The following is a 26,024-nucleotide window of genomic DNA, read 5'->3' as shown; positions in this document are numbered from 1 at the left end:
TCTCTTTTTTTCTTTTTAAACAAAACCCTTTATTTTTTTGTTGCAGGTGAGTTATCCGTGTTGTCGATGCCTGCGATATTCTCGAAACGTAAGTGTGAGACGAATCGATACATTCGCCCCAGCACCGTATTCGGATCCATAAATTAGTATCATAATGGTTGTTTTTTCCTGGATCCGTTGAAACATTGGTCCGTAGCCGGTTAATCGGGAAGCCTTGTTGAGGAAATGGGTTATCGATCCCGTAGACAGTGATTCGTTTTGACAACGCATCGAGGAGTGACGTCGCGATAGCCGAGCGCGATAACAGAAACAAATTTCCTACGCCATTTGCAGTGAGCTCGTTCCTGTTGGTGCGGTTTTCATCAGCATTTGGACTGACGTTTGAATCGGACGATCCCTTTTTTTGTTTCTCGCTTTCATTGACGGCTTCGACTCGTTCGGAATTCACGTGTCGCGTTTAACTGTCCACTTAAAGATTCAACACCAGACCGTTTTCATTCGTATTTCGTATTTTTACCGACCTCGGTGATTCATTCGTTCTCGAAGCTTTGCTCAAGAACGTCTAACAAAGGGTACTTGTACTTTTCGTATTCTTTTACGTTAAGGCTCGTCACTATTGTTTACCTGTCATCATTGGTCCGTTAAGAACATCTTATGTGATTGATTATTGTCAATATTATTGGAATCACACTTCCTCTGTTCAGATTGCTCGAATATTTATTATTAGATCGCGCATTTTTATGCATTTATGGTGCATGCTAGTTTATAATAATAATTTTATTTCAGTGTATTATAATATAAAATATATAAAAAATGTTATATATATATAACATTTATATATATATATATATAACATTTTTTATATATTTTATATTATAATACACTGAAATAAAATTATTATTATAAACTAGCATGCACCATAAATGCATAAAAATCCGCGATCTAATAATAAATACTCGAGCAATCTGAACAGAGGAAGTGATATATATATATATATTACACAATATTTAATACTGTATCTGTTATATTATATCGTACAATATATAATATAGAGTGTTTCAATATAGAATTACAAACACGAATATCTGTGACAACATCAAAAAGTTTAATGTGAAAGTATACATTGAAATCAAATTATTATCACAAACTAGCGTGCACCATGAATGTATAAAAATCCGCAATATATATTTTAAATATTATTATTCCATCAAAATTATTTGTATCGTAATTCTATGTTCACCGTAAGAAACTCTAATAGTCGATGTAAGAAATATTTTCTCTCCTTATACATGTAAAAAATGTGAATTTGCATAAATTTTCTTTAAGAGAATTACCGAAGCACAGTAACTAGTCTGCAGATTTTTGTACCAAATACGTCTGCATTATTTGCAAGATACAGCGACCACGTTAGACATTTCTTCCATACTTTACTCATTTTACTTCGGTAAAATTAACGAAATAGCATTATGAAATTCTTTAAATATTTTAGCTGTTTTGTATCGGATCAACTGATTTTTGTCACAAATGCGTCGAATTCGCAATTTAATTACAATTGCATACCGTTTACGGTGAAGCACGATTTTCGATAGTTTTCCCTTATTGAACTTTTCGTGGCGACAAACATCTTGGTGTACCACCCCCGTGGCGCAGTTCTTTTCCTTTTGAACAACTTACCCAGATAACTCGATTTCGCTTCGGAACCGAACGAGCATTGATAACGGCAGGGAGCAGCATTTTCACACCCTTTATGTAAAGCTCCGGCAGCCTTCGGTATCCGTGGCATCTATGGAGAACGGCTGAAAGCAAATGCAACCGTAAACTTGGTATCCATTACACTTTTCTCTGATTTGCTTGCACCATGAATATTTTCGCGCCCGTCTGTCCCCGCGAGAGGAGTCGCTCGATAATCGTCGAAACTCGCAGCATCTGATAGGTCGGTCCGCGAGTTCGTGCGGTTTTAAATTCGACTTAAATGTCCCGGATAATAATTGCCGGGACGAATGTGGCGATTATTTATACTCATTCGTCCCGTGTGTGTAACAAAGAGATGAAATTTTTGAAAACTTTGGAGCGTCGTGTCAACTGGAACCGAACAATCGCGATTCGATCGCGCAGCGAAACAAGTCAGAGATGTTCGCACTTGTGAACTTGATACTCAAAAAAAAAGAATCACTTTCTTACCGGCACGGAACGAATAACTAAACAATCGCACAGCAGGAGAAACCCGAAGCTATCGCACGACGACGTGTGCGACGTAACTGTTCGGCAAAGTATTATGCGGGGATTTTCAAACGGAATTAAAACCGCGCGAACTCGTGGACCGACCATGTCGTCGATTGCTCGGTTCCTTTGGCGTTCACCGGGAGGGAGAGAGAGAGAGAGAAAAAAAGGGACGAGGTTCCGTCCCGCGTGGAAACGAATTTTCCAGAATGAGCGGATCTACGCGATTTCTTTGTATCCTCGAGCAGCAAGCCGTTTCTCGTTCGCTATCAAACCCCATCCTCCTTCGTTTTCGAATCGTTCCGGCAAATGAGGTGTTCTATAGCAACATGCCCGGTGTTTCCTTTCTCTCCGCGTTGTTTTTCCCTCCACCCTGCGCTGGCTCACGCCACGCCAATCCCTCTTTCCGTGCCTCTTCGATTTCCCCGGTGTGATTGTAGCTGCGTTGCATTCACCGTTCATTTGCCTCCTATCTCCTTATTCGCCGAAATATCTCCGCGGAGCGTAGCTCGCAGACCCGAGATGAGGCGAGATGAATATTCTAGACGGGAAACTCATTTCCCCTTTGTTCACGGGGAAAGGAGATTTCACGTGTATATTCCTTATGAAGGTGTTTCTATTTCGCAATACAAATATGTTCGTTTTCGAGTGGCGTTCATTCGCGCGCCGCTGAAAAACATCGACGGTGTTCGGGCAGAGATTAGAGAGCCGCGGAAATGGCGGAGAAACTGCCGCGTCGGGGGCCCGGGAGTTCGCGCGCGCCGAGAGGAAAACTGGGGGAATGGATATTCCGTTTCGTCGCGAATATTAGCGTCCGCAGCTCACCTTAATCTTGATTCGCGACGGGATTGTCGAGTGCATTATCGCGAGCTTATATTTCGCACTCGGAGGCAGATTAGCAAAAGCGAAGTCACTTCTCGGCGAGTCGTTAAGTGAATCGCTAAGTACGCGGGGCTTGTTCAAGGACGCGCGTAAACATTATATCCGTTCTGCAAATACGTCGATGCAATCTCGCACGAACGCGCGGCACACGCGCCCGGCTTCGTTTGTTTCCACTGACAAAACGACACACGGTGATTCGCGTTCCCTCTCGGAATACTTTGTGCACGCGTGATTTGCCGTTGCACGGAAATTTGCCGTTCGCCGGGCAGACGCTCGCATTCGACGGCGAACGTTAACTCTTTATGGTTCGCGGTGTGCGAACCGCTCGCGATATCGAAGCGGTGGAAAATATTTAACCGGTGGAGAGGACTTAATCTCGTTATGGATTTGTTTGAGTCGGATTATTTGGGTCAGCCGAGCTTCGTTATTGAAAAACTGAATTCCATACTTTGTGCAGCACGGTGGAGCTCATTGTATAACTTGCGCCACTGTCGATTGTTTCTATAGTATCAAAGAAATAGAGAAATAGTGGACTGTTTCTGTTTTTACGTAATTTTACACAGGAATTTATTTTTACCGGTACATTCGGTTAAATTTCAACTATTGAAATTTCGACTATTTGAATTATTGTCATGTTGTATGACAATATTATGGTCATGATTATATTATACAAATTTTAAAAGTGGTAGTTTTTCAGTATTAGAAACATTTAGCATGTAACTCTTTAATTCGCATAGTGAACACAATTTTTACATATCGTAAGAAAAGTGAATCACGCATCATTTATGTTGATGGAGACAGTGAATTACACATTTTTGTAATAATTACTTATTTGTCTCATTTATACGGACAAAAGTTAAAAAAAAGTTAAATTGCATATTCTTGGTTGTAGCGAACTTCAACATGGTATAAAGATTTGTATTTTGTATCAACGAAAATATTAATTTTATTATAATCTCGAATAATGTTCCTTTTTTCGAAATGTTTATCGACTTACGTTTACCATGAAAAATGTAACACTTCTGTTTATTTGTCGTATGCGCTAATTAAATCGTATAAACAACGCGTTAAATTCTTCACTGTAATACGCAGTTTTAAGTTAATAAGACGTGCATACGTTAAAATATCAAATTTTACTCAAATGTTAACGATACGTCTTGAAAATTAAAGTTTCTTAATTTTTGTCTGTAAGTGTATAAATGATATTACGTTTAGTATTCGAGTGATGGAATAAATGTTTCCAGTACTTTTATCTATAAGCTTTCCTGAAACTTTGTAATTTATTATGCACACAATCGTTTCGTCAACCCTTTTTGCAGACTTATAAATACGAAATTATTGCTCCATGATCGATAATTAAATTAAGATATTGAATTCTATCAAAACATTGCGACTCTAATTCTACTTTCGAAATAGGAAATCTAATATATTGAAGACTACAAATAGTCATGGTTTCATAAGAAGACAGCTTGAACAATTTACCTGATTCGTTCTATAGTTGTAAAATGCGTTATGGATTTGTTTGAGTCGGATTATTTGGGTCAGCCGAGCTTCGTTATTGAAAAACTGAATTCCATACTTTGTGCAGCACGGTGGAGCTCATTGTATAACTTGCGCCACTGTCGATTGTTTCTATAGTATCAAAGAAATAGAGAAATAGTTGACTGTTTCTGTTTTTACGTAATTTTACACACGAATTTATTTTTACCGGTACATTCGGTTAAATTTCAATTACTCGCGGAAGTATGATATCGTTGATGTTTTCCTTCGCCTCCGTAGAAGTATTGTTTAGTTACGCGTCAATGATAAATTTACCCAAGAGTAACAAACTATCCGATGCAACAATTAAAAGATGGAATATGGAAGAAATAAATTGATGAACTATGAAGAAAACTCGTACATTCCGTATGAATTCTTATTCGGATAAAATATGAGTCGACTAAATTTGTATGTAAATCAATTTTTTTATTCGATTGGATATTTATATTCGATCGTGTCGAATAAAATGTTATTCGTTAGCCTTTACCTCTTTTTTACTTTCTTTTATTATCCATGGATGGACGTACTGCCAATAATTATTGCTACGAATGAAATAACTCGAACAAAATAATAAAGTTCTCGCGTTGAAATGTTTACCTCAACTCGTGTGCACGATGTCGAAGAGAATTGGTTACGGATTTTTCAATCCGATTTTTGTTTTCGTAACAAACTTTTCTCATCGTCGATAAAATTAATTGGCAAAATAATATGCACATCATTCGAATCAGCGTAAAAAGTGCTGTCAACGCGACGTTATCGCACAGAACCTTCTGGTCGACCTAATGCATCCGTAGGCTTGCGATCCCGAATCTAATAAAGATTGGTCTCAACGTCTAATAAATACGTTAAAATCAAATTCCAGTCGATCGCCAGGATCGTACAAAGCAATCCATAACTGTTAAGATTTCGATATTTCGACATTTCATCTGGTTATCCGATCCGCGAAGGAAATTCAATTTCCGATCCAGCCTCTTGAGTTTCCCGCGAAAAACGCGTGCATCGATTCAGCGTCGCGCCGATAAAAATGTGTAACCGAGACAAGCCGCATTTCGTCGCCCGTAGCCCATGGAACGGTCGATGCCGTTGGTTGGTTGCTGTCCGTAATTTTGAATCGTGTTAAGTGTCAACCGATTTCGCATTTACGCGGCCCTGTCAGTTATTACCGAACAGAAGTATGACGCACCCGACAGTGTAAATAATTCAGGGCTCAATTACGCAAATTGCGAGCCAACGCGGCCCCGCATCCCGCGTCCCGCGACCCCTTCCCCTTGGATTTCTCCCCATTGGCCCCTCTCCGATCCACGTTCGCGCCACATTATTTCACTGTGCCATCTCTCTCTCTCTCTCCCTTCATCTCTTTCTCTCTCCCTCTCTCTCCCCCCCCCCTCTTCATCTCTCTATCTATCCATCACCCACCCCTCGCAACCCCCAGCCGCGTGACTAACAACTAGTTTCGCGAGTGTTGTTGGGTTAAAAATTTTTTTTGCCCGCCACGTGCCCAGTCGTCCAACGGGGATGAAGTGCTTCGTTATACGCCCGTGATCCGTATTTTCACCTGCACCGAGGGTAAGATTAAAAATTGAAGGGCAATCGATACTTCCTTTTTTTTTACGTGTTCTTGCTGTATTTGTTTCTCGGAGCGCATAGCTGAGCAGGGATTTTTATGCGAACGCGTGTTACGAATGAATAGGAGAAAGGGTTGGTCCGTCCGATTGTTGTTTCATCAATACGAACTGTTCGCAACGGTTTATTGGTGTGCCCGATCATACTTCCGCGAATGCAAAGTATCGATGGACAATGGTGCAGCCTCTGTTACGTTCTGTTGTTTTGACGGTTCTTGTTTTTAGAATGGAACTTGGCGCAGCGAAAATCGCGTCAAGAAATCGTAAAGTTGAAACGAGGTTTCGGTCAGTTTCTACTTTGATCTCGATTCATTGGGTTCTTGTGGATAGAACATTTTCATTGCCGTTGAACGTTGAATGTGGCGTATCGCACGCAAAATTGTTCGCTTGTGACGCAAATAGCGTTGCCATTGCGCGCGGGAGAAACATTTTGCTCCGAACAAATTCAACGGGAAACAATATTTCAACGAATTCGTTACTTCGTTACATTTAGTTCAACGGAACCGGAATAAACACTTTCGTAGTGTCGATCGTTAATCGCAGTCCAAATCGTTTAACCCTAGAAAGATAACCATATGACAACGTACGTAAAAGATAACCATACGCTTCAGAGGCGCATGCTTTTCTAAGGCGTCAATTTTATACTAACAATGGATATTTATTTAAGTTAATCTAGTCATTTTAAAGGTTTGGCATTATTGTAAAAATAAAATGCATTTATATTATATTTTTTTATATTTTAAGTAATTTTAAACTTAACACGTTCCCTGCCGCGTGGGGCGTATACGCCCCACGCTGAACTTTCCGTTCAAGCCATTTGGTATTATCATTGTAAAATGAAGAATTTTTTAAAAATTCATTATGCAGTCAATTATGGACATCTTAATACTATTGCTGATGCCCTCATTTAATCGTGGGGCGTATACGCCCCACGCGGCGTGATGGGCAATTTTTCTTTACTGTAACTTGTTTTAACTGCATTTATCTTATTCCGATCAGTCATTTATTCGCGTGTCGTTGGCACAATACTTACTGCTTCACTGAAGCTGGGATTGATTTATAGTTCTATAGTACTGTAAAAGTTGTAACATTCTGCGATAGTTGTGTGGATAAACCACACTTATGTTTGCCATGTTTTAACAAAGTTCATCGTAACATCCCTTTGTAATCGCATACAAACTTGAATTTAACTAAAATGTTATATTTTAAACTAATATAGGCATGATAAAAAAAATTATATGTGAGGATGCAACTCGCTTGGCATAATAATGATCAGCCAGGTATTTGTTAAAGTAATTCCTAGAAAAATAAATTTATTGGTTTGCTGTGTTATGCATGTTAAACTATACAACCTTTCCTTGATAATTATGATTTTTGCACTATTTTAATTATTGTAAAGCATACGCCAGAAACAAAATAATACAAATGTAAAGCGTGGGGCGCATACGCCCCACGCGGCTTGAACGGAAAGTCTTCAAAAAACGGTCTGGCAGGGAACGTGTTAAATCACTAGACCTCTATGAAAAATTAACAAAAATCAACAGTCTTCGCAGGCGCCTCTGCGACGTAGGTTATCTTTCTCGGGTTAAAGTCAAATTCCAATGATTTCGATTTAGTGCGATTATTTGTTTGCGTTTAGATATTTGAATTTTGTTACACAGCGAATTGTAGGAGAGATTGTATTATTTGGAAATGGTGATCGGAAAATTTTCGGCGCGTCGTAGGAATTCGTGTTGCAGGAACTCGGTTTATGCGAGAGTCCTCTGTAGATCGTTTTTCGAAATTGGACGCATGCTTTGATCGGAAAACGTTGCTAAAGATAATAATTCGATGAACTTAATGCGCATGAGAACGTGTATGCATACGCGTGCGCGTGTTCTCGCGTGTTCGCGTTTCAAATGAACTTTCATTTTCTTCGTTCTTTTCTCGGCTCGTTCGTTCCGGGTCACCCTATAGAATGTCGCGTGATTCCGGGAACCAAGCCTAGTTACGACTCTTTTCTAAGTAGCAATAGTAAAAACTGCAGTGGTTGAACGAGATCTATACATCGTCCGACTATATCTCTTTGGAATCGATTCCACTGTCTATCCGCAGCAGTATTGAAATTAGGTCATCGCCGAGGAAAGTGTTTGTAACCAGTTCCAATTGTTAAAGTTCAATCGCACGAGCAGCGATGCATTTGGGAATTACTGGCAGCACGGGGTTCCTATTTATTCCTTTGCGCGAAGATAGAAATGAACGTGCGATTAATGAATCGAGCACGTTAAAATGGCAGAAAAAGTTGCTGCAAAAATGTGTTCGGTATGAAAACCTGAATTTTCGTTCGCTGTTGAAACGTGATAGTTCAAGTGACTTATTGCTAAAGCAGCTTACTTTTTGTCGTTTACTGCGCTGTGCATGTTTCAATGCACTTGCATGAAATTGTCAAGCAAACAATCGACTTATTCATACTTGAGCTTCCGAAATAAAATACCTAAATTAATCGATAACAGGAAAGAACAAGCCGCAATTTTTTTATTAGAACAAGGCACTCAAGATTTATCCATGACTTCTCTTCATCGGGAGATGGATTTAAAGAATCATCAATGGATTTGAAGAATAAAATACATTCAGGATCGTAAATACGTAAACAAAATGTTAGAATAATTTTCTTCTTCTTCTTCTTCTTCTTATTGTTATTATTATAAGCCTATTAATTTTGGCGTGATCGCACTAAGTACAGGATTATTAGCGATCACACGTCTTACAATTCACTATACCATAATGAACATGTGACTTATATTTTAGAACATAATTAATCATATACATTATAGATCAATGGATTTAAAGAATAAAATGCATTCAGGAGTACTTTGTTTAGTTATCAAACTTAGTTTTTAATTAACATGTAACTTATATTTTAGAGTATAATTAATCATATAGATTACAGATTAATGGATTTAAATAATAAAATGCATTGGTATATAATCTATATGATTAATTATATTCTAAAATATAAGTCACATGTTAATTATGCTACAGTTAATTGTAAGACGTGTGGTCGCTAATGCGACCACGCTAAAATAAACAGTCAATAATAACAATAATAACAATAATAATAATAAAATGATTCTAAAATTTTGTTTACGTATTTAATTTACGACACGTCGTTTCGGATGCAAAAGAATGATACCATTATTTCAAAAAAATGTGGCAATTCTATGTGAACGACGTTCGACTGTAGCTTTCGGAAAGCAGTAGTTTCACGTTACCATTAGGTATAGTATTCGCTGGTCAAGTTCTTGCACCGTAACTCTGCTGTAGAATAAATGAAGAGTCACATGATGCGACGACAAGGTTATAAATGTCGCTTCTTGGCGTTGCTCTTGTATCCCGCTGGACGACGACGAAGAAGGCTACACGTGACACCGGCGTACACGCGTTATTGTCCCGATCGGAAAGAAGATCTGAGAAGCAGTCGCGGCAAGACGATCGGAGCACCGAGATTACAAATGATGTACAATGTTTTCGGCTCGTTAACGCGAGCGCATTCTCGCGCAACTAAAAAACGTCTATCGAACGGGCGTAATTACGAGGCCCCTAATAAAGCTGAAACGTAATTATTCAAACGAGGATCGGGTTTCCGACGATCATCTTATTACCGACGATGACGGTTTCTTTCTCAGTCGCGTTCTCGCGCCAATGGAAGTCCATGAACGAGCCAACTGCGAGGGTGCGTTTGCCGTTTCTTCTCCTCTCCACGCCGCCGCACCCCCGCGCTACTCTTTGTAACAAAAAAAAAAAAGGAAAACGAGGGAATGCTGCGGAGAGGGTAGAGATTCACGAAACTTTGGAATTAACGAGGACAGAGCTCCACGACGGTGAAACTTTTGTAGAGACCATTCAACTTCCGGCCGTATAACCTCTCGGGGTTGAAGACGCGTACCATAATCCGGGGTAACAACGTGCCAGAAAATACCTCCCCCTTTTCGTATGCATACTCGCGACCGCTGTTACAACGAACTCGAAACGATGCTCGCGACGAATTTACTGTCATCCCTGTTCATCGTTAAATTTCCGAGTTGTTATTTGCCGCATCAATTATTTGGTTACGCGAACGACGCTGCTCGAATGAACGTTCTTGGAAGGAGGCGATGCTTCCTGTACCTGCACCGGAGAGCCAACTCTTTCCCGAAGAATTTCAAATATATTCCGATCAGTCGGGAGCAACATTTCAGTGGGTTGGAATCACAGTGGCGTAAGTCACACTTTTCAGATTGCAAGGGACAAAGTGTGTTTTTCTTTACTAACGCGTGTATTGTTTTGTAAATATCAGGGAAAAGTTTAATTTTGGAGATATTAGGAATGCACGAGTACATTTTTATGGAAAATATGTATTTTATATTAGGTTGAAGAAAATGATACGTTTATTAATAAATAATAGTTAACTAATAATTTCTTAGTTTTTCTGCTTGGGAATCTAGTGCAAAGATGGTTTTGAATTATTGTCATGTTGTATGACAATATTATGGTCATGATTATATTATACAAATTTTAAAAGTGGTAGTTTTTCAGTATTAGAAACATTTAGCATGTAACTTTTTAATTCGCATAGTGAACACAATTTTTACATATCGTAAGAAAAGTGAATCACACATCATTTATGTTGATGGAGACAGTGAATTACACATTTTTGTAATAATTACTTATTTGTCTCATTTATACGGACAAAAGTGAAAAAAAAGTTAAATTGCATATTCTTGGTTGTAGTGAACTTCGACATGGTATAAAGATTTGTATTTTGTATCAACGAAAATATTAATTTTATTATAATCTCGAATAATGTTCCTTTTTTCGAAATGTTTATCGACTTACGTTTACCATGAAAAATGTAACACTTCTGTTTATTTGTCGTATGCGCTAATTAAATCGTATAAACAACGCGTTAAATTCTTCACTGTAATACGCAGTTTTAAGTTAATAAGACGTGTATACGTTAAAATATCAAATTTTACTCAAATGTTAACGATACGTCTTGAAAATTAAAGTTTCTTAATTTTTGTCTGTAAGTGTATACATGATAATACGTTTAGTATTCGAGTGATGGAATAAATGTTTCCAGTACTTTTATGTAGAAGTAGTAGTAATTTAGTATGCACACAATAATTAGTATAAAGTAGTAATTTATTATGCACACAATCGTTTCGTCAACCCTTTGCAGACTTATAAATACGAAATTATTGCTCCATGATCGATAATTAAATTAAGATATTGAATTCTAACAAAACATTGCGATTCTAATTCTGCTTTCGAAATAGGAAATCTAATATATTGAAGACTACAAATGGTCATGGTTTCATAAGAAGACAGCTTGAACAATTTACCTGATTCGTTCTATAGTTGTAAAATGCGAGACCGCTGAATACGAGTTCCGTCTGTCGAACGAGCAAAAGTAACGAAAAGAACTCTTACACAATTGCAGGCATCGAGTCGTTCTTCTCGTCTATTACCTCGCGCCGATGATCTCATTAGGAGCTAATGAAACATTGCAAGCATCGCGCCTACGCGTGACGCAAGAGCTGGAAATTAATGAGTCAATTATATGTTAGGCGGAATCAATCTTCTCCGATTCTCCGCAATTAATGTCGGTTAACTAGGTTTAGTTTCGCTCGTCCGGCAATAATCTCGAGACTCAATCGATGCAGAGACTGAGTGAAACGAGAGTGAATTGGGGAAAAAATTTAATCGCATAATCGTGGCGGCTGACCTCGGCGTGCTTCGCAACAAACGCGCCGAATCACCTTTAAGATCTCGCCGATATTCTTCCGTGCGTGCGTCGGTCGTTTTTAAAACTTACAGATCAATTGCTTTCTCGTTGCGAAACAGTTTAACAAAGTTCTGGTTTACTGGTTGCAAGAATATGAGTCGTTTATGATTATCGTTATCTATTCAATATTTTTTTAATAAAAATTATTTATTCGCATTTATTTACCTTCATTTTTGTACACCGAATCTACCGTGCCTCTTTTTATTTAGAACTTAAACATGAAACTTACTGACATTACGAAGACTCTTTCTTAGAACATGATTGACAAAATTAACAATTCAAGCAAATGCTATAATAAAAATGGCGCGAGAGATCTCAATGAATTCAGTCTTGCCATTTTGATGAAACAGTATAGGTCAGTTATTTTTATAGCTCGATAGACAGAGTGTTAAATCCAATAATTTCGTCGACTGATCCGTTAAATATAACGAACCACTTCTAATATTTCATGCATTTTTGGCTAACTAAAGAATTTGTAATAGTTCGAACAAATACAAGCCGATTTTACTTCGTTGTTGTCTTTCTAGGAAATTGATCAAATATATGTGCCCATAATTATGAAAGTGGTCTAAGTCATATATTTCTTGTTTCGAGATATTTAATGAATCGCATTTGAATAAATTAAAAAATATTTTTACATTATGCGACATTTTAATTTATAATTTTATTAGTCTTGATTAATGGAAATTTATTATAGATATGAAATTTTGTGTGAATTTCATAGGAAAATGTTGTTTTTAAAGCTTGAATTGACTTAGACCATTTTCAAAATTAACTGAATGTCCTATAATTGACTTAAAGTAATACAAAATTGTGATTTTTATTTGAGCCGTTTATTTTGAAAGTGGTGTAAGTCCAATGTCATCGAAAGAAATTGTAAGTGGCGTTGCGTGGGGTATTTAAACAATACAAGCTCAGATTCGGCATTTTGAATTTCTTTAAAAAAAAGAACTTATACCACTTTCAAAATAAACGGTCCATTTGAAACAACAACTTTAACGAAATAATTCATAAACATTTATTAATCATTTTTAAAAAGTAATCCATTTTTATCATAATTTCGAGTTTTTAAGATTTTTAAAATGTTCCTGAAAAACTGGAGGGATGTATGGTAGTAAACACATAAGATCTTTATGTTTTTCTTCCGTTACTGGTCTAGTGGTGTGTTGTATAATGGAAGTAATTGAATATTTTCGTATATTTTTGGTCTTCCTCTTTTAGGTGAAAGATCGAAAACTTGGAATTCAGAATCATCTAAAGAAGTCTTATAAAACATTTTATAAGGTTCATTTTTCAAGAATCTCATCCATTGAATTTTTAGCCAAGAGACAGATTCGCCCGCGGTATTTTTTACTCTCCTTGTTATTGATTTTTCAAGCGATTTCGTTGAAATAAAATCCGGCTGCGACATTCGTTTGATCGAAAATGTATTTCTTTTTCTACAATTTTCGATCAATTCATAGTAATGTTGACTTAGACCACTTTCATAATTAACACTAAACGAATTCCGTATAACGTTGTAATTACAACTACTATCTAAAGGTTCATTTTTGACGATATCGTAAAAATTACATTGAATAAATTTAGTTTAAAATCATGTCGTGTGAAATAAGTGATAAATTCATTTTTTTTTTAATTTTGACTTGGACCACTTTCATAATTATGGGCACATATAATGCAACATTAATTTCTTCTCTAAACAAACGAAGTACAATGCGCGCGCGCACACACACACAATTCTACGTACGCATCTCCAAAGACGAAATAAAATAATCTCACACAGATGCGGCACATACGCGAGCTACGGATTCTTCTGAAAAGGAAATTTCACGTATTCGAAGCATAATTTCATCCATCATCAATGACGTATTTCCGTCCTAATATAAAAGACGCAGTGAAATACAGATTTTAATAAGGTTCGTTCCACAGTGTTATGAATATTAAAACGTACAGGATACGCGCTCCGGCACGGGGAATACAATTCTGCTTAATTTTCTTTTCTATAAATTAGCGTCTAAATTTCGCGGATTTGCATAAACATCCTCAGCCTAGAGACAAACACGGGTTTCCCTCTTCTCAAAGACCACGAGAGATAATGCGATCAAACATTTTCGAAATAATTCGCTGCGGGGACCGAGCAGGCTCCGGGTATTTATTATTCAAAATTTTCATTAGATTTTCCACGTCGCCTTTGAATAGCGTGCGCCTCGATACACCGGCGCGCGGTACGCGTGCACGTTCGTTCGGGACCGTAAATATACGTTCCGCTCTTTTCTCCGTCCCCGTCTGGCTTTCTCCCTTTTTCCCTCCCCGTTTCTCCCCACCCCCAGCCCCCCCTAAATGCACGTGCCACGTAACGCAGCTTCGCCTCCCTCTTTTGTGTACAAATGACACCTCTCGCATCGCCTCCTCCGGCAACACCCAACCTGTAAAGGGATATACCTCGTAGTCGGTGGATACATACCATGAAGTGACTTGCTAGATAACCCAAGAGCGGTCTCCGCGTCCCTCTCGCCGTCCCTCGGCCACCCTCGCGAATCCCTCCCACCGTGCTTGCTCTCGTTTCTCGTCTTTTGTACTCTTGCTCTTTTTTTTTTCTTTTTTTCTTTTTACTTTTCGCCACTTTCTCGAGCAAAAGAACGGGCCACGGGGCGCGGAGAAGAAAATCGAGGGTGAATCCCCGTGTCGAGAGACCGTGCTCTCGCACTTACGCCATTTGTTCTCCGTCCGTTCCTCAGACGTGTCCTTTAGCCGTGATTTCATAAACGCGCCGACTTTCATTAGACCTCGCCGGAGAGCACCGCCGTTTGGACAGGTGGTATTATAGTTTCGTTCGTGTAATTAACGGCGATTCTTGTCAGCCGTGAACAGGGCATTTTTCAGGGAAATAATCGCCTGCGTTCGAAGACAAATTTAATTGGCGGTCTTCGCGCACGCGTCATTCTTATCGTTTCACCACGGATGAAAGCGCTGGCACGATGAGATTATCTTCGAAATGCCAAGTGATCTTTAATTCTGCCGTTCAAGCACGACGATATTCCCGGCAATTCTGTGTTTAATGATGTTGCGTAACAATGCAACGTTATAAATAGACTGCAGATGTTTATGCGGAATAGAAATTGTCCGCGTTTCTTTGTTTCTTCGATGGAGACAAAATCAATTTTGACGATGAAACAAATGGATTGTGTTTTATTTAGAAATTCCAGGTACTTTCGATTCATACATAATATAAGCACTCGTTCCGAAATGAACGAATATCTAGTAGACGAATTAATAAATACTTCAATACGAATATTCGATGGAATAATTCAATATTTAGAAGCAACACGTTGTATTAAAAGCAAAACACACAACCAGTTATCTGCTGCTGCATTCCTCAGAAAGTTGTGTTGGTATCCGGTCATGAGAATAGATAGTAAGATACTTCTTAAAGTCAAATCTTCTTCCTCAGTAACAACGCGATAGGTTTTAATACGATATTCTCTACGCTTCTATTTGTTTTTGAAATCTACGCGTAACTATCAATATCAGATTTTTGTGGTTCAATGTCTGTGATTCTAAAATCGTATACAGCACGTATTCTCGATACTCTTGTTGCTCTTTGCCTATTTTCTCGAGCACTTTAATATTAAGCGTACCGAGTTAGTAGAAATGACTGGGCTGCATTGTCACATAAAAGCGAGAAAATCGAATTTTACATTTTACAGCAGTTTTCGTTACAGCACTTGCTTCGATAATGTAATTTACTTTTCACGAAAGCGTCTTTGTAACTTGTATAATTATGAAACCAGAAACCGTGATAGGTTCAGCGTCGATTATTTCATGCTTTGTTCCAATATTTCGAACGTTTTCGTTTCGTTTCGTCGCCATCACAAGAAAACTGTAAATCTTCATGGGAACTTTCTGCATCAATTGCAAGAAATAGACACCGAACGGAAAGTCTCTCCTTTCTTCGATAATTTTAATTGTGCGAAAATAATCCGTCGGCATCCTCAAATTCGATTTATCGTTATTTTAAATTGCACACGCTTGATTTTGTCGCGAAAGCATAAACACCACAGTCTAATTATAAGTTATGATTAAGATTCGTTCGACCGAACACTCGAAACTATGCATAAATTCAATGCAAACATCGCTGCGAAACGCTGTTCCGATAACAGAACGTGCGGGTATTAAGCTGCTCGGATAACGAGGATCCAGATACAGGAGGCTCTATTGTATTTAAATAAACATGATCGGAATAGCAAAATATTTAGCACTCGTGCGATATAAGGAAAGTAAAACAATTGCACGTTCACATGTGCTAAAAGCTTATCCATTAAAACCTATCGCGTTGTTATTGAGGAAGAAAGACTCGACTTTAAGAAGTATCTTACCATCTATTCTCATGACCGGATACCAACACAACTTTCTGAGGAATGCAGCAGCAGATAACTGGTTATGTGTTTTGCTTTTAATACAACGTGTTGCTTCTAAATATTGAATTATTCCATCGAATATTCGTATTGAAGTATTTATTAATTCGTCTACTAGATATTCGTTCATTTCGGAACGAGTACTTATATTATGTATGAATCAAAAGTACCTGGAATTTCTAAATAAAACGCAATCCATTTGTGTTTCATCATCAAAATTGATTTTGTCTCCATCAAAGGAGATTCCACCCGAGGCGATACACATGCTTCGCACAGTTTCTGAGGCATCTTTCACACACTGAAAGAGGCGTAGCCTTCGGCTCTCCTTCTGCGAATTCTCTTTTATGGCTTCAATCGGTTCAAAACACCTTCTCGGAAGTGGTAATTTCAGATTACGAAATAGGAAAAAGTTACACGGGGCCATATCTGGTGAATACGGTGCTTGATCAGAGTTGGGCAATAATCGATTATTTTGTGATCACTTTTGTAATTTTGTGATTAATCTCTCATGTAACCAAATCATTAATCATGATAATCATAATCGTTGGTCAATTAAATCAATTAAATGTAATTTGTAATTTTGTGATTAATCACGTAACCAAAGTAATCATGATAATCATAATCGTTGATCAATTAAATCAATTAAATGTAATTTGTAATTTTGTGATTAATCATGTAACCAAAGTAATCATGATAATCATAATCGTTGATCAATTAAATCAATTAAATGTAATTTGTAATTTTGTGATTAATCATGTAACCAAAGTAATCATGATAATCATAATCGTTGATCAATTATTAAATCAATTAAATGTAATTTGTAATTTTGTGATTAATCATGTAACCAAAGTAATCATGATAATCATAATCGTTGATCAATTAAATCAATTAAATGCGAACAGTTGCGACAAATTCGTTGCTCGACGGCTTTTTTTCATTGTAAAAGAACACACGCATGAGATCGATCGATGTACAGTGGGCGACAAAACCTTACACCTTTTAAAACGCAATAACTTTTTCAAATTTGAAGTAAATGACTTGAATTTTTTTTAGATGATAGAGGGATTAAGAGGTAAGATAACTAAAGACGATGGCTATTACTAGATGATGGCTAAAAAGCTTTTTTTAATTTTGCTATTACTTGGAATGAAAAGAAAAAAATTAAAAACCGTCATTTTTAATTTTGTTTATATATAACGAATATTACAAAAATTTATAACGAAAATTTAAAAAGTGCCTTTTGTAGATCTCAGTAACTTATGCGTGCTGAAAATTTGATCGAACCCAGAGTAGAGCTACAGGCGTTGAAGGATTTAAAAAACTGCAGATTTCGTACAATTTTCGGTCGAAATCGTAATAAAACTGCGATTTTTGCGATCTTTAATTTCTCGTAACTCGTAACAACGTGAACCAATTTCGATAAAATTTTCATCATGCATATAAGTTACCAAGATCTACAAAAGGCATTTTTTTAAATTTGCGTTATAGGCTCGGATAAAAGGGATAAAAATCTCTCGATTTTTCGTCGTTCGAACTAATAGCAAAATTTAAAGAAAAAAATCATTTCAGTCATCGTCTAGTAAACTAGTCCCTCTATCGTCTAAAAAAGAAAATTCGAGTCGTTCAGTGCAGTTTCAAAATAGTTATTGCCACTGTAAACAGTTACTGCAGATACCAGTCGATCGCGATCGAACACAGTGTCACAACTGAGCACAGTGATTTCTACTTACGTTTAAAAAGTTAGTTCGGTAAATGCACCGGGGGACTTTGGTACGAGAAATTCCGGGTGCTTTTTTTTAAACGGAATGTACACAGTTTCTCCCCGCGCAGTATAGAAACAAGATATCCGGATCGAATGCACTGATTTAATCTCGAAAGGTAAATAGGTTCACGCAACTCTTGCAACACTTACATCCGATTTCTTAGTTGAGATAACAGTTGCTAGCTCGGGATAACAGTCTACCCGGCGCGACGGTATTCGATCATGGATCAGGGTTAGCAACAAACATTCCTGGTCGTTCATTAACGCGAGTCGAGGAAGATCGTTCGCTAGCGGAGTAGGGAGGAAATAGCGTGCGAAGCTTTAGCAATTAGTGCTCCCGTTTGGCTGGCGAACAAACGTTGCTCGTCGCTCGAACGAAATAACACCCACGCGATAAAAATCACAGCACGGCGGTCGTTTAACGCACTGGAAACACTGGAAATGTTATTAGGAAGAGTCGCGCTTCCTAGTTCCCATTTCCGCGCGCTCCATCAACTGATTCAGCGAAACGAATTCCTCCTCCCTACCTTCCTCCGCGCTTCCTTCTTTCGCTCCCTTTCCCAGCCACTTGAATTTACTCGCCTGATTTTTGCTCCGCGGAAGTTTTCAGTGGTTCCTTCGCCGCTTCTTTTAATCCTTCCCCAGCGAATGCAGCGGATGTCATATTTATTCATGCAATTGTTTAGACACTTCGATGGCCGCGCTGGTTTTTTTTTACCACAACAGCGTAATTTCTGAGTCGTGATTTCGAAGAGAAGGATTTTGCAGGGTTTTCAGAGCGTAGGTCCGATTAGGACCTTGACGGGATTGATCGTCGCGTCGTAGACGCGCGAACGATCGTTAGGAGCAGTTAATTAAATAGATCGTCGATTGGTAACACAATGTTTTGGGAACATTTTTATCACACGATGTAACTTTTCTCAACTGCAAAATTACTCGAGGTATAGTTTGAAGTATCTTTTTCCAATTTCATTGGTGTAGCACACGTATACGTATACTTTCTTCTACTGCGTGATTGCAGTATCATTGTATCGATTATCTACACCCTTAAATTATTATTATGTTTTTGTAAGATGTATCAACACTTTGACGGCTGGAGTCATGCACATGTGACTTTGCGAAAATTCGATTATTATACAAATCGACTTTGAAGAATGCATCGTAATTATATCATTCACCAAATTTGGCCTGTTTATATTATTAATATGGTATATCATAATTGAACCATTAAAATGGTGTATTATAGTTACAGTATTAATAGTTTGACCGCCGTGACACCCACATGCGGGTGTGACAGAGTTATTTAAAATTTAATTTTCGAAAATTAATTTCTTCGCTAGTCCATTATAATTTCTCAATTTTACTGAGATTCGCAAGAGGTAAGAATATCGAAGAAGTAACATTGTCACATCAATTTGCTGTGAAATTTTTATTTCACCGAATAAAATGTTTCAATTTTATGAAACTTTCGAAATATTTGCCGCGGCCGTCAAAGTATTGAAAAATGCTACATTAGTATAGTAATCTGCCGAATTCTCAATTATGGGTTCCGCTCTACCAATCATAAGCAGTGAAATTTCAGTTGTACCATTCTTGGAATTAAATGGACGATAAGTCAGTCTTATGCATAGAATTCAAAGTACATATAAAATTTTATGCGTAGTCCTTTAATGGGACTGGTTAATAATGGAAACTTAATTAGGGGCCATAATGATTCTGTGTTTGTTCACTCAAAACCATTCTGCTTCCGGAACGTAAGCTACTGCTGTTCTCAAACGGTTAGAAGAATTAATTAATTACGAGTATTATTGTTCTTTGTTTCGAACAGAGGTATAAGGAAGTCATAATTATAAATGTTTCTATTAATCTTTTCGCACGCTATCGAAGCGCGAACCGTGTCAAGTATCTCCCTAAAATACTGTTTGCAATTTTACAAAATAATCAAACCATAGTCGTTCTAATGTAACACAAAAATAATTCTCTAATCGATGAATGTTCGAAACAAGCTGCAGAGCTTATGACAACATTTTCAGCTTAATACGGCTTCTGTAAAGTCGTTCTGACTTTACGGACTAATGGACTGGTACTTTTAATCCATTGAACAAGAGAATCACGGCCTCGCCTGGTGCTCAAACGGTTCATAAATTTTAGGATGCCTCTAACTCTGCGAGACATACTTAATCCCATCGGCTGCGATATCTTTCACAGCCACGTTAATTATTTTTCTTGCGTGTCCACATTTATTTTCGTTCCTAGTTACCGGTCTCAGAAGAATCCAATTTTGCTTCGATTCAGAAGAAATGAATAATATTCATATTTAGTGGCACTGCAAGAGATAGAGGTAAAAGCTATTAATACATAAATTTCGTAATGAACGCTTCGCCAGAAACTGATGAAATTAAAATCCCGAAGGAACCGACACTCACCGCTTCTCCCTTCTCGTTTATTTCATGCGTTGCACACGGATGGATTCACATGATACAGTATCCTCGGATCCTCATCTCGGATCTAATTCGTCGTTATAGCGCAAGGCGTTGATGCAAAATTCCTCAGCTTATAAAGATCTATGAAACGCATTGGTGACCTTTGGACTGCCAACGTCATAATCCGAAGCCTTATAACGTAAAAGAAAGTACGCTCGATAATTTTTATATTGTCCCGAGGCTGTTCTGCCGGGCGACGATCGCGGTGCCACGAAATGTTTATTCGTTCGTATCTCATTGGCCACCGCGTTCCGTCAGTCTGTTGGTCCACGCTTCCCTTGTTAACCCTTTCCATTATTTCTCAGCTCTTTTAATTAACGCAACCGTAATGGCAAAGTCTTCTACGGTCGCCTTTACGAGCGACGCTATTTTCCGCCTACACAGTTCCCCGACGACAACTTTGACCACTCGTTCTGCACATAATGCAACGAAGAAGCACCCGCGTAGTTCCGTGTGCCAGTCGCGGGCAGGTTTGCCAGCGAGAAAGAGGTCCTTTCTTCTGCGAGGTGGGCCTCTTCACCGGCCACGAAAGTCGGAGATAAGTAAATAGCCTACTCGGAGTAATTACACCCTTCTCTCTTCTCCCGTCGCACGTTTTATACCGTTTTTCAACAAACAGCACTAATCCCGGAAGTGGTCGCGTCAATGAACTGCCGCGACGCTTTCGATTACGTTTTCGCAACGTGTCTGCCACGTTGCCCGTTTCGATGATCGTTGCATGTCGATGTCAGAAAATCATGTTCACGATTAATGATCACTCGATCGAAGCTGATTTAATCGTTGGCCAAGGCTAGACTGCCGATCTTTATGCAAAATATAAATTTGCTAAGTCAATTGGAAGATATAGAAATTAAATGAAAATTGATATTATTTTAGCGTTTTTGTTAAGTCAACAATAGAGCAACAACTGTGTTAAATTCTTTCAGTATCTTCACTGTTTTGTATTATTGAACCTATTTTCCACTTTTCTCATAAATACGTAAAATCTGCAGTCTGGTCACGATTAACATAATGATCATTAATTATGTAATGATTGCTTTTTTGATTCTGATCAACTAAATAATTTGCTATTGTGGTAGTTAATCACTGATTAAAGATTACAGATTACCAAATGTAATCGTGATTACTGATTTGTTCTAGCAACGATCAATCGATTAATGATTATGATTACCGTGATTAATCCGTGATCACACTCTGATCGATGTTAAGTGCTACCTATCTCATTTCTATGCAAATAAGTTTCAAACGAAACTAATCGTTTGATGGCTGGAAATTAGTACTTTTGTAGTGGGTAATGTAGACTTTTATTTCGAAATATGTAACTGCGATGATAGTGGTACGTCAAGGGGTTGAGAATAAAAGGGAAACGAGCTGAAGAAAACTTTTCTTTTCAAACAGTTCTTGCCAAGATACTTTAATTTCACTGTGAGAACAATATTCAAGTTTTTAGTTGCCTGCTCCAGTGTATTTGTGAGGAATGCGAGCAAGCAGCCATACAAAATGTAACAGAAATCAAATTTCAAGTATTCTTTTTCAGCACAATGTAAAATAATTGTATTAAAAAATGTATTCATTTTCTTCACAGTTACTATACATATGCGACAAATTCTCCCTAATTGACGCTCAGCTTGGAAACAAAAGTGGACAATTTTGGAAGAGGAGATACGATTATTTACAGTTATTATAGTTTATTATTATTCTGATTACGATTATTATAGTTATTATGTATTTTTATAGTCACCGATTATCAACAACTATAAAAACGAGCCGCAAGGCTCGATTAATCATACCCACCTCTTTCCAAATTGTCCCTTTCTCGCTTCCAAGCAGAGCGTCAATTAGGGAGAATTTACGGTGTAGCTTCCTTTTAACGACATTTCTCGCTGTGAGATTAAATTTCAAACCTGAAACTTCTGCAAAAGTGGTAATGATATGTTACAACGTAGGCTGTAATAAAGCAAGTACACATACAGAGAGAATGATTGCAAAACGCAGGAATGCAGTCTCTTGCCTCTCGTAACAACCATTTCGGAAGGACAGAACGAATAAAGGGGAGCAGGTCCTCCAGAAAGAGGTCAGATGAATAATCCTGCTCGAAGCGCTGAAATTATTATAATAGTAAGTCGTACGACATTTCTTAACTATCCGAAAATACGTAAAAGCTTTTAGATAAGATTTTCGAGGCTGGGAACTAATTAACTTAAGCACGGCTTTGATCTAATCCTCAGTCATTCGTGTCTGAAATGGATAGCCTCTAGGCAACTTGCTCCGCGTTTGTACGTATGCAGCCCGAAATCACGGTCTGTATGCCGTGTAACCTGTAGCATGCGATAACATGGCAGTGCCGTGTGTTTGCGGACGCGAGCTGTGTCTGCGCGCCGGTATGTTCATGATCAAAAAGACGAAATATTTTTGCAATTCCTGGGTATTTCTTTCGAGTGCGGAACAGAGAGCGGCGCGGCGGTCATTCCCTTTCCCCGACAACGCGACGATTAAAATTTCCTGCCCAATATCAGCTTGTACACGGTATGTTAGCACTTCAATAACAGCGGAAATAATAGCAGCTAGGCGGAGTAAGAGCCGGCTTGCCGGCAATAGGTAGCTTGTAACCAAACCACCCCTTTTCTGCTCTGTGCGACTCGCGCTGGAATTTGGCCGTCGGCTTGGGATACGGCTCGCTAATTCACGCTAATCTAATTTACCGGGAGTTGAAGTAGCGAAAGGTACGAGCGGATAAGTTCTCGGGTGAAAGAGAGACCGGAAACGGGAAGAAGGGGGTGGCATGGAGAGAGAAAGAGACAGAGAGAGAGAGAAAAGTCTGGGAGAAAGGAAGACAGAAACACGAAGAAAAAGAGGAACAGACGTTTTGCGTATTACTGAACATTGCAAGTTTGACGTGCTCTACGAAATGCAATTATCAGCCGTGAATACGTTACACGTATCACACACACACAACTGTAGCTTATAAAATAATTTATAGCATGTCGAATTATCTTTGCAAGAGCAATTCAGTTTTTCAGTTTTCAACCGTTCAGCAACTACTTTTAATTGGAATTCAAAACTTTGCGTTTGTGCCGATTCTTAGCATAGCTTAAGTTGGATTAAATGGTTCAAATTGCTTTGCAATTTAAGTAAAAATTTTGTAGAAAATAAAAGAGAGTTTAACATCGATCACGTTTATAGCTTCGATAGAAATACCAAATTTCTGCGATGTTTTTAACGATCTTCATAATTGTTTTTAAGCTTGCTAATTGTTTAACGATGGTGCTGTTAATGATTTCGCAAATGTCTACGGCGATTCATATGATCGCTTTTCCCTCTGTATACTTTCTCTGTATTCCGCACGAAACGACTCGTACTTAATGAAAACAGAACTTGCTAATTTGTTTCTGTTAAAACCGAATGACTAATCGAAGTTGTTTTATCGAGGAGATCCTCGCAGATCCTACGAATCTTAACTCAACATCATTAGCCACCGGCAGAATTTTTTTTCATCCCGATCATAGCCGGCCCTATAATGTCGTTCAATGGAATCCCAATGCAATCACGTTCGTAGCTCTTCCTTTCTAGGAGGATAGGGCGCCGCTCGCCAGAAGCACAACCCATTTACCGGGAAATGCAATAATTGCAAATTGTAATGGGACGGCACTCCAGTACCGCGCCATTATCGCTATATCAAGCTCCCTCTTCCATTCGCTCCTACTCCAACCCTACTTTTTGTCTCCGTAAATCCTACCCTCCCCTCCACTTTTTATATCTTTCTCTGTTTGCTACCGGAGCCACTCGGTGACGAGACATCTGCTCGATCTCTTCTTCGATCTATCCTGAAAGTATTCCATTGCGAATGATCATTATCCTTGTTTGTAAGATCCCTCCAAATGATTGATTAGACTGGAAGAGCGACGCAAACTGCGGTCTCTTGATTTCAGCGTGTTCCAACTGTACAGGACGTGTCAAAAGTCACGGAGGGGTTGCAATTCTTCGATGGTGTTTTTGGATCAACGTGCAACTTCTTTTAATTGCCACCTTAGTGGAGTCGAATTTATTCACGTTGCTTAGTTTTAATCAATACATTTTTAGCTTCTTTTGTCATATTAGAAAAATGAAAATACAGTATATTCTCTGTAATTGACTCTCAAATTGTACACAAATGGACAAATTGGGAAGAAGAGGTACGATTATTCGAGCCTTGCGTCTTGTTTTTATAGTTATTGACAATTCTCCTCTTCCAAAATTGTCCATTTTTGTATAAAATCTGAACGTCAATTACAGGGAATTTACTCTACAATTAAGCAATTTCCAAAGATGTGCTAGGTTTTAATGTTCAAAATTTCTCACTATATTCTGTGGCACTAAGTAAGAAAAAAAGATATTCTGTGAACATAGGTCATTCAGAGCTTTATTAAAAAGTTATAACAAAAATACAATATACACACAAGTGGAACAGTAATCGACTTGCTATTACTTTCTTAACAAAGAAACGTAGCTTATTTATTTTTAAAATACGTAACATAATATTGCACGTAGAAATGTAGCATACATAACCCTATAATACTCGTGATTTTTCTCGCATTTCCATCGATCTGATAAAATAATGTTTCAAACAAAAGTTAATTGGCATTCGATTGGCAAAGAGTTACAGTAGCGAGTCAATAAATTTTTATTTCATAGATGATTAAAATCACTTTAATTGTTTTGATATAAGCTCATATATTTGTTATTTATCAATCGATGTATCTTTATATTCTCTTCATTAACCCCTTAATGCACAATTTAAAACAAAAAAACCGACCAAAAAAAATCAATTTTTTTTATCTAAGAAAATACATATTTGGACCTTAATTTCAATAAATATGTAAAAGAAATGCAAAAATTACTAAAAATTCAATAAAAATAGTGGATAAATAATTATAGTGAATATTGAATCGCATTGCAGATCGAATTTTGTACCCATCGTACTGTTTTTCAATTACCAGTTACTATTTTGAAGGGGAAGGAGGAGACGAAAAAGAAAACTGAAAAATATTTAATTTTACCTAAATTTGTAATAATATAATAATAATATTTATTAGCTGAAAAATATATAATAAACTAAAACTATTCAAAATTTTCTTTTGTATGGTAAATTTCAAAACAAGGTGCAGCACATAGCCCAACATTCCTTATTTCAACATTAGAAAACATACCTTTTATACACTAAAAATCCAATTTACTCTCTATAAAAATACACCATAAAACAAAAACGTTTTTATATGTTGACACTAATAATATTTGTAAAAAATAAAAAACAATTGT

General features: G+C 37.7%; 1 protein-coding gene across 13 annotated transcripts in view; it reads left to right on the top strand.

Moving 5' to 3' along the window:
- LOC117223829 (protein muscleblind-like) overlaps positions 1 to 26,024 on the top strand; it is a 609,735-nt gene that overhangs the window by 148,373 nt on the left and 435,338 nt on the right. For 2 of the 13 annotated variants that reach the window (XM_076526703.1, XM_076526701.1), the window contains one exon: positions 47 to 88. The exons of 10 other annotated variants lie outside the window; for them this stretch is intronic. In XM_076526703.1, coding sequence (XP_076382818.1) covers positions 47 to 88 — 42 coding nt within the window. Of the gene's footprint in view, positions 1 to 46; positions 163 to 26,024 lie in introns of those variants that run through there. One more of the 13 variants, XM_076526699.1, reaches the window with a different exon arrangement.

Source organism: Megalopta genalis, chromosome 15 (genome assembly GCF_051020955.1).
Source record: "Megalopta genalis isolate 19385.01 chromosome 15, iyMegGena1_principal, whole genome shotgun sequence".
NCBI lineage: Eukaryota > Metazoa > Arthropoda > Insecta > Hymenoptera > Halictidae > Megalopta > Megalopta genalis.
Note: the sequence above shows the minus strand (reverse complement) of the source record. Positions and strands in the feature narration are given on the sequence as shown.